This window comes from Sphaeramia orbicularis, chromosome 4 (assembly GCF_902148855.1).
Source record: "Sphaeramia orbicularis chromosome 4, fSphaOr1.1, whole genome shotgun sequence".
Classification (NCBI taxonomy): Eukaryota; Metazoa; Chordata; class Actinopteri; order Kurtiformes; family Apogonidae; genus Sphaeramia; species Sphaeramia orbicularis.
The window spans coordinates 43,495,003-43,505,507 of NC_043960.1; the positions used below are offsets into that span (position 1 = coordinate 43,495,003).

General features: G+C 39.1%; 1 protein-coding gene across 1 annotated transcript in view; it reads left to right on the top strand.

Moving 5' to 3' along the window:
* LOC115417583 (TLE family member 5-like) overlaps positions 1-10,272 on the top strand; it is a gene marked incomplete at its 5' end in the record, with an annotated part of 28,304 nt that extends 18,032 nt beyond the window's left edge. Inside the window, one exon of the mRNA XM_030131603.1 lies at positions 6,611-10,272. Coding sequence (XP_029987463.1) covers positions 6,611-6,838 — 228 coding nt within the window. The remainder of the gene's footprint in view (positions 1-6,610) is intronic.
* Between the last annotated feature and the right edge of the window lie 233 nt (positions 10,273-10,505).

Sequence of the window (10,505 nt, forward strand, 5' to 3'; positions counted from 1 at the left end):
ACCTCATATCCGATACAGGTCATTTCATGGCCAGATAAAGACATATGTCATGATACATGACATGTCAGTGAGTAGTTTATTTAAAAGGACCACATGGAAAAACTTCTTCTTACCAGAGGGGAGGACTTGTCACATGACTTGGCTTGAGTCAGACTTAAGTCATGATAATTAATCAATCAGAATCAGAATACTTTATTAATCCCAGAGGGAAATTAGTGGGTGTTACAGTTGCTCCATTCAAGTAGAATAAAAGTAGCAGGAAAGAAATGATTAATACAACAAAAAAGAAAAAAACTCGTATTTATCAAATAGACATATTAAAACACTCTATTGAGGCACAAAATTAGAACAGCAATTTGTACAATATGTACTAGACAATATATTATCAGTATGATAATTAAAGAAATGTACTTAATAAGTGTGCTAAAATATAGTTGTGTGTAATTAGAATTCTGAGGTTATGAGATGATTTAGGACTTTATTAAGAGTCTAGTTTAGGCCAGCTCTAAGTGTCATGAGATAACTTTTTTCATGATTTGGTGCTATAGATCAGGGGTCTTCAAAAAGTTAGTAGAAAAAAGACAGTTGGAAAAAACAGTTGTTAATTTTTCAACATTTGCTCCATCTAGGTCAATACACTTCTGCAAGTGTTGACATCAGCCTTTAAGTTCATCTATGTAAAACTGAGGATCCTGTGATTTAAAACTTATCAAAGCTATGAACTTTTTGAAGCCCCCTCGTCAATAAAATTTGATCGGATTTTGATTTGACTTGAGACTTACTTCAGTCACACAGACGAAAGATTTGACTTAGATCAGTACAGTTGAAGTTAACCAGCCCAGTCTCTTCACCTGGGCCTGAGCTGCAGTCTCTTCACCCAGGCTTGGGTCATGGTCTCACCCCGTTCCCCGTCTCACTGCCCGATGAGAGCCACCAGGTGAAGAGGCTGCAGCCCGAGCACAGGTGAAGAGACCGGGCCGGTATTTATACTGGTGTAGGACTCGTCACTTGCCATGGTAGCACCTTGTAGTAGACGCTCATGTGGGATCGGGCAACCTCTAGTCTGGGGGGAGGGGGAGGGAGAGGGGATACCATACTCTACAGCACAGGTGTCAAACAAGCAGCCCAGGGGCCAAATCCAGCCCACCAAAGGGTCCAATCTGGCCCGTAGAATGCATTTGTGAAATGCCAAAATTTAAATTACACAGAAGATATTAACAGTCAATGGTGTCAAAATCATTTTAATTCAGGTTCCATACGGACACATACAGACCAATTAGATCTCAATGGAGTCAGACCAGAAAAATACTATCATAATAAACTATAAATAATGACAACTGCAGATTTTATCTTTGTTTTAGTGTAAAAAAAAGTAAAATTACATGAAAATGTTTACATTAACAAACTATCCTTTTACAAAAAATGTGAATAACCTGAAAAAATATCAACAACGTGAAATGTACTGAGAAAAGTAAATGCAATTTTATCAATATTATACCTGTTACTAAATGTTTTGTGTATTTGTAATTGTAATGTAAGTTGTAATGCACATGTGTAAATGATAAACTGAGGCAGAACATTGTTAGAACTGCACTTGTTTCTCTTAAGACATTTCAAGTTGTTCGCGTTATTCAGATTTTTAAGGAAATGTTGTAGATGTAAACATTATCATAATGTGATTTTACTTTTTTCACTGTTATTATTTTACTGGTACGGCCCACTTGAGATCATATTGGGGTGAATGTGGCCCCTGAACTAAAATGAGTTTGACACCCCTGCTCTACAGTATTTTGAATGTGATTGCAGTACCAGTTTTGGCCCCGATCCTACGTACAGCACCTTTGTGATCTGAGACTTACATGTGTGACTTAAACACACCTCTGCTTTTTACTTTTGGAATAGGGATGGGCATTTCATTCACCTTCGGTAGGTGAATAATCCCAACAATTTAAGTCACTTTAAAATTCTTTTCAGACATTGCGTAAAGCACTTTGGCCCAACCCAAATATAAATTAGATGTCAACTATGTATACCAATTCAACTGTTTAACCTAATTCTGAATGATATTCTTCACAAATAAACTGATAAAATTTTATCTGTCATTTTATGCAAATTTTCAACGAAGAAGGAAACAAATGATCAAATATTAATGTCGACAATATAAATGGAAAACTTAAAACTATGGCTGAATGTTCAACATATGCAGCCCCTCTACAGATACATTCTGCTCATTTTTAGAGTTGATCTCATGATTCTGTTTTGAGCATAATATGACGTAGAGCTATGTGATAAAACAATAATAGTTATTTTATTGTGATATGATTCATCGTCACACTCATTCACAGTGGAAAGGAGTAATAGAATGCTCTATTTCTTCTATTTTGTTAATTAGAGTCATATAACAGCCTCTAGCGGCATCATTTTATTCACTCCAACAGGCATTATGGAAACACACATTAGTATTTTCTTTGATTTTATTTTTTTTGCGTCTTTTCAAAAGTTTGTTTCATATTCACTTGACATTTTCTAAAAACACAGCTGTTGTGATGCATGATTTAATCATTTAGACCAGTGGTGTCAAACATATGGCCTGTGGACCAAAACCAGCCCACCAAAGGGTCCAATCTGGCCCACTAGAGGAATTTTGAGAAATACAAAAACTACACAGAAGACAGTAACAGTCAAGGGTGTCACTGTGTCTTCAGCAGTTGTTTGGGTCATGAAGTTAAATACTATGTTTTTCAGTTACTGTTGTTAAATATTTTGTGTTTTTGTAGATCCACCATAATTTGTAATTTGTAATGTACATTTATGAATAATAAGATAAGGCATAAAATTGTTAAAATTACACTTATTTTTTACAAATTTCAAGTTGTAATGGTTGCTCAGGTTATTGGCATTTTTTGGGGGAAAGGATAGTTTGTAAATGTAAATATTTTTATCTTGTAATTTCACTTTTTTATACTAAAACGATAAAGTATACTATATACTATTATTTTACTGGTCTCACCTGTTTGAAATCCCATTGGACTGTATGTGGCCCCTGAACTGAACTGACTTTGACACCCCTGAATTAGTTTCTGGTCCAGGTAAAAGGACAGCACATACAAAAAGTCTAACAAATACATAGAAAAGCACAAGGTGTACAGGCATGAGCTTGTGTTGAATCTCCTGTATATTCATGTGATGAACACAGGCCTTTGTCTTTGTGTCTGCTGCTCTTCATCTACGGCTATGCTCATATTTTTTCATCTCTGGCAGTGACATACTTTTTGTCCTTTAGTTTTATTCTATTTCTGAATCCAGTCGATATCTTTCTTTCTTTAGGTGCTCGTACAGCTTTTCCACGTACAATTAGACAATACCGAGCTCTGAATGTATAACAGAGCTGTAGAGTTTAGAGATGTAGCTGCTGCAGTTAGATACATTTTTATGTCTGTTCGTCTGGAGTGTCATAAAATCAACCCACTGATGTGTCATCATGTTGCGTGTGCGCACATCAGGGACAGATTAAAGCGCAGTGGAACTATTTGTCTTTCTGTACGCTAAATGAAAGGCAGGTGTACCTTATGGGGCCTTCCATTCACACACACTCAACTTTTTCATTTTTCAGTGTCTTCTTTCTTTCTCCTGATGCGTGTGTTGTTTTCATGAAAATAGAATCTATTATTAATAACAAATGTGTCTCAGATTTTCCATCTCCTTTTGAACGTGTTTTAGCTCTGATATGTGGCTTCCATTAGTGCTGTTGGGTTCAGTCTTTTAGCACCTTAGGGTTCATGTAGCATCAGATCTAATGTGCAACGTATAGCATCTGTGTGTTTCATATTTAGTGTTGAGTGTGTTTTTGCTCTGATTTGTGTGCTGCTACTTAGGAGGATGTTGGCTGGAGCTACAGTTAAAGAGATGATTTGTAATAGGGCTGCATAGGGCTGCTCGATTATAGAAAAAAAATAATCACAATTATTTTAGCAATAATTGAAATCACGAGTATTAAAAACGATTATTTGTTAACCTTAAAGTTGTTTATTTTTTTCTTGCAAAACAATGTAAAATATACTCTTTAAACATAAATAAAGCTTTTAACCACTAAAACAAAGTATGTTCACTTTTGTACGGAACAAAAAAATCTTTGAATGCAAATAAGTGTACTGTAAATTCAAGTATGTTTCCTTTTGTAAATAAATAGTACACTGTAATTAAACTGCTATAGACTTGCCATAGAACTGTAGCAATTAAAAAAAAAAAAAAAAAAAGCTCACGTAAAGTGCAAATTATAAATTCAAGTATGTTCAATGTAGTATGAAACATAGTAAATTCAGTGGCGTGCCGTGAGGTTTCAGTTCAGGCCTTCTGTATACATCAGCCATCTAGAATACGTACGTTAGGGTTATACGGGTTAGGTTAATACGGGAGTTGCAGCGTAAAGAGATTCAGAAACTGGAGATTGCATTGCGAACGAAGTTGTAGACGGAGTTGTTTTATGTGTTTTAGTTTTTCATAAGATTACGATAAAGGTGGCGGTGGTTAAACTTTAGATGGTTACAGAGGTTTGTTACCGGTCGGTGCGGACACAACTACGAAATACTTTTTGCACGTGATGTGTTTTTGCTCTTCGTCTTCTTCATCAAACCCAAAGTGATTCCATACAATTGAATTTGACTTGCCTTTTTTGTTTACCAAGCACTTCTGCTGTGATTCTCCTGCCATTTTTCCAGACCGCTAGGTACAACTTTCCTCTTGGGGTGGACCTGCCAGCTAGCAGGCAGCAGTAGCTTAGAGGGGGGCGGGGCTGAGTAGCTCATGGTAGCTTGCGTGCGTGTGAATTAAAACGACTCAAAATGAATAATCGTTTTTTCTCGATTACATAATTTTTGTAATCGTTGCGTGTAATAATCAAAATTGTAATTGAATTTTGATTAATTGCACAGCCCTAGGGCTGCAACTAACGATAATTTCAACAATCGATTAACCTGTAGACTACTTGAATATCTTATCGATTCATCGGATAAACACAAAAGATTCAATTCTCAAAGATTGGTATTTAACCCAAAGCAATATAGACAAGTCACTAATTATTACAACCCTGCAATGGCTTTAGGTATAGTTAGCGACCACTAGCCCGCTACCTAAACTTGTTATGGCTACAGACTAGCAAGCTATAGTCTTCAACCAGCTCCGGTTATAGGCGATCAAATTAGCATTGTTTGGATTAGCACCAGGTAGTCCGGTGGCCTGATAAACGGAGATGAATGAAAATGTTATAATTACGACAATAGTGTCTAACTAGCTAGCGGGCTAAAGTAATCACGACATGTAGGCTATCTTAAGATAGGTTTACCTTAAGTTTGCGGTGGCCACAGCAGCCCCATTTGCCTGAAACATAGTGCGCCATATCCATATTTAAGTTTTGTTACATAAATGGCGCACTACGTTTTGGGCAAATGGGGTTGCCATGGCCACCGCAGACATAATGTAAACCTAGCTTTAATAATCTGGCCCCGCATCCGAAGCCTCACCCATGCTGCTGCGTTTTCTTGTGTTACACTACGCACCATGTGGGCATGCCTCAATACTAACGTGCTCAAGACCCAACGAATTGGCTGCCGAATCTGTTGCCAACTCTTTTAAGAATAAATTTGGATCAATTTAATCGATTCATTGTTGCAGCACTAATTTGTAATATTATGTACTAGAAAATAACACAAAAATGAACTTGCCTTATCAACAGAGTATGAAGAAATAACAGTGTCAGAGATGTGGTGTTGTGTTTTGTTGTGTTGTAATGTGTTGTGTTGTAATGTGTTGTGTTGTGTTGTAATGTGTTGCAATGTGTTGTGTTGTGTTGCAGGGATATCTACTGAGTTTAGCTCCAAACAGTTGGCCCTCTACAAATATTATAACACTATCTTACTTAAGGAAAAACATGCTTAGCAGTCAGGGGTGAGGAATCATATTTTAAACCAGTTGCAATGATACCATTAATTATGTATGTGTTTCTCAACACATATGTCAAGAAAGTTAAAGGGCCAACGCCTTTATTTTACCCCGCTTTTGGAGAACACATACGAAAAGAGAAGTTCTGTCATGTTCTGGTCAGTTTGACAGACTTTTTTTATCCCGTCAAAATAGACCATATAACAAAACAAACATGGGAGGTTATGTCATGAATCATATGACGTTTCCTGGTTATTTCACTTCCATGCAGATACGGCTTTGTATTAAAAACTGATGGTCATCACTTGCAAATCTTCTTTGAAGGGGCATGATATGTGCCTCATAGAAGAATTGCTTTAGTTATATTTTTGGCCAAATTGTGACATCTATATAAAATTAATTTGCAGTGTTAAGAAAGTAAAGTTATGTAGATATCCCAGTTTGGCCAAAAATATGACTTAGACGATTATGCTTTGATGCTAACGATATGTGGCTTCCATTAGTGCTGTTGGTTTTGGTCTTTTAACACCTTAAGGTTCATGTAGCATCAGACCTAATGTATTGTGTTGCATCTGCGTGTTTCATATTTAGTCCCGGGTGTGTTTTTGTTGTGATGTGTGTGCTGCTCTTCTCCTGCTGTGTCTAAGTTGAGTCTGGTTGTGTTTTCATGCAGCAGCAGCTCCAGGCTCACCAGCTGTCTCAGCTCCAGGGTCTGGCCCTGCCCATGACCCCCCTGCCGCTGGGCCTGAGCCAACCAACCCTCCCCGCCGTCACCACCTCCTCCGGCCTCTTCTCCCTCTCCTCCCTCCTGGCCTCCCAAGCCCAGCTGGCCAAGGAGGAGAAAGCGTCACGTGACGGAGTCGACAGCCACCGCGAGGAGGATGGAGACAAGTCTGATTAGATGGCGTTCCTCTCCGTGCTCTGTTTTCCAGAGACCTGTATCCCCCAGATCCGTGCCCCTCGGCCTACAGCCTCTCCCCTGGTCTCCCTCTGTCTAATCTTAGCTAACATGGGCCACAACCCCCCCACCCCCACCCCCTCCACCACAGCTTCAGATCCCTTCAAACTAGCCCCCTACATACTACAGCCCAGCTCCTCGACATCCAGCCTTTTGTTGGGGCTTTGACATCCATCCCTAATTTCAGTTTAGTCCTGATTTCTTTTCATTTCAGACAGCTGGGTATTTTTTAGCCTGCTTCCTTCTATTTACCATCAGAGTGTTTCCTATATCCTCCCATCTTTTTGCCTGTGATTAAGCTTAGTTTTTATATTTTTTTGTATCAGGACTACTTTCTGTCTGTTCTATTTCTGATCTTTTGTCACTCTATCTGTTCTCGTTTCCAATTCTTTTTCATCCCTCCCACTCTCCCCACTCCAGGTCCATGTTAAGCAGGACTGATCAACGTGAGACTGAATGCACCCGACTTGTACCGTAGGTGTTAAAATAGACTAAAAGAAAAAAAAAAAAACACAGGGATTCTTTGGCAAAGACGTAAAACTTGTCAGACATAACACAGGATTCTTGCAAAAATTCTCCTTCCCCCTCAAGAAAAACTTATTTTGGCAGCTCATCTCGCATGCATCCATTCCAGGCTAAAAACTTGGCTGCGAGTTAAACTACCGGATTGTAATGGATCAGAGTATTGTTTAGACATCGCCCAAGCTACAGCGTTGAAAGATGGCGCTGTTGAATTGCTGGCTAAAGCTACACTTGCATCATAACCAAAAAAAAAAAAAAGTCTGCTTTTAGTTGCTTAAAGCTCCCAGGAAAGCAGAATTAACGATAAATCATCTCCAGGTGTCAAACTACAGATTTTGTCCTAAATTTCTACAGAGAACAAGAGAAGCACCTTCTAGGAGCGCTCTCTGACTAGCTGACAAAGCCACCTCCGATGTTCAGTCCTCACCTGAACCTGCAAGGTCAGGAACGTTCAATAACAGCAAACCCACCCAGCACCTTAAACGAAACGCAACCATTTCATCAGTAAATAAACAGAGCCGAGGTCTTACATTGTGTAACGAGAAGAAGAGATTCGCCTCTTGACTCTGAACCCCTCCCAACACCTCTTTCATTTTTCATGTGCACTAATATTAGAGCGGACTTGCAGGGGGAGGGCGAGAAAGAGGCAGAGTGTGCATGTTAAGTGTTTGACAGCAGAGGGCAGCGTGTTTCTTTCCAGAAGCCTCCTCGCTGGCTTTAGGCCTGAGTAGAACAAGGACAGGACAATGACAGAGGGGAGGGGAGGGGGGGGGGGGCGTATTCATCCCCAGTCTTTGCTGTACAAACTTTAATAAACAGAGACAAGACTAGTGACATTAATCTCTGCATGCAGTCAGGCCCGGTCTCTGTCCATAACCCAGTTCTCAAGAAAAACAAGGATGGAGTTTATTTTAGGGAACACCATCAGCATGAAACATCCCTATGTACAGAATATTTAAATACAGTGCATTATTATCTTGAACTTATTTAGATTCACTGTGTACATACAGGTCTGACCATTTCAGGGCACCACTACATTATGTTGTAAAGTGTATGAAAGTACATGCAGCATCCATAGTGGCTTTCATTATCCTGTCTGATTAGACCTCGACTTAGGTGGGTGTTGGCTGGAGCTACAGTTAAAGGGGCAATTTGTAATATTTTGTGCTATGAAAGGACACGAAAATGAACTTACCGTATCAACAGAGTGTGAAGAAATAACAGTGTCAGAGATGGTGTTGTTTTGTGTTGCAGGGATATCTACTGAGGTTAGCACCAAACAGTTGACCCTCTACAAATATTACAACCCTGTGTTACTTAAGAAAAAAACATGCTTAGCAGTCAGGGGTGAGGAATCATATTTTAAAACAGTTTCAATGATACCATTAGTTATGTATGTTTCTCAGCATTTATATCAAAAAACTTAAAGGGCGAGTATTTCCCCCGCTCTTTGAGAACACACATGAAAAGAGCAGTTCTGTCATGTTCTGGTCAGTTTAACAGACTATTTATAATCCTGTGAAAATAGACCGTATGACAAAACAAATATGGGAGGTTATGTCATGAATCATATCACGCTCCCTGGTTGTTTTAGGCCACGTCCAGACGACAACGCTCGTGGTATTTTTCTTTTGCAAATTCTAAACATTCCGCGTCCATACACATATCATTTCAAGAAATATCAGCATCCATGTGGAAACAGGAAAACTGGGTTAAAATGGTGTAATACCACACCACACCTGTATATGATGATGTACGCAAACACATTCAGAGCTGCAGGATACACTAAATTCACAGAAGAACGCCTGCATCCGGGTCTCCCTTCTATCAGGACACCGTGGTGGATTTAAAAATATCTGACATCTGCATCTGTTTATGCGTCTCTGCTGGTCGTCGAACTGATACAATATTACTGGATTTTGTCGTAGTATTGCTAATAAACTTATCAGAGCCTGCAGCACAAACACAACTCTGTAATCTGCTGTTGTTGTTGTTGTTGTCGTTACCACCAGAGGTTACGTACGGGGTTTTCTCCTTATTGTCATGTGGTATGGCGTCGTTTCCAAAAAGTGGTGTTTTGCTTATCCACACAAGATTGAGATTTTTCCGCTCTGGGACCCATTCTCAAAAAATACCATTAAACATACGAAAGGCCGAAACAATATTCAGTTTTTACAAATTGCTATAGCTTCGTTGTCATGTGGACAGGCTCTTAGTTCCATGCAGGTTGGGGTTAAACTGGTGGGCATCACCTACTGTCTTTTCGAAACTCTTGTCATTGATGTGGAATGTGGAAGGACAGGGGATGAACAGGAAACACGATGATAGTTCAACTCTTGCCAAGCGACTGTTAGTGCCACCCGCTCCTGGCATTAAATCACACTCGGTGGCGATGAAAGGAAGTGAGAGGAATAAAAGCAAAATGAGAGTTGCAGCTCTGTTGCTTTTTGCAGCTAAAGGCCGTTTTTATTGAATAAAGGATTGAAATGTGATGCTAAATTCAGTGTTTCTTTTCACACTGGTGAGTTTGAAATGGAACTAGATTATAAATGTATCTTGTTCCAACAGTGGTGACTGTTAGTTGTGTTTTGATGCACATTTTCAGCCAATCGTTTTACAGACACAAGCAATTTTATGTAAATTCAGGATAGACTTTTACAATCGGCTATTGTCAACTCAAACTACAGAAAAACATTCCCCATGGAGGTGACGTATAAGACACTAGTGTTACTTTGATCAGTGTCTAGAGTTTGGACAACAGACCTCACACTTCTCTGACTGTTGATAATAGTAGTGTTTCCGTTCTTATACAAATTGCTCCTTTAACTCTGGCTGCATCTCTTTATTTACTACCTTTTGTCTATACACTGTCTTTATGAAATAAAGACAAATCCCACACAAAATAATATCAAAAAACAAAACAAAAAAAATTGTAAATTGAGTATTTGCATCTTGGCATTTACAGACACTTTGGTTTTCAGGCTCCTCAGTGTAAGTGGGATCAAACTGAGCATCAGTGTGTGCAGTAGTGAGAACCGCCTGGACCGCTGATGTGTGACTGAAGTGTAACATCAGTGACAGGTGGTGG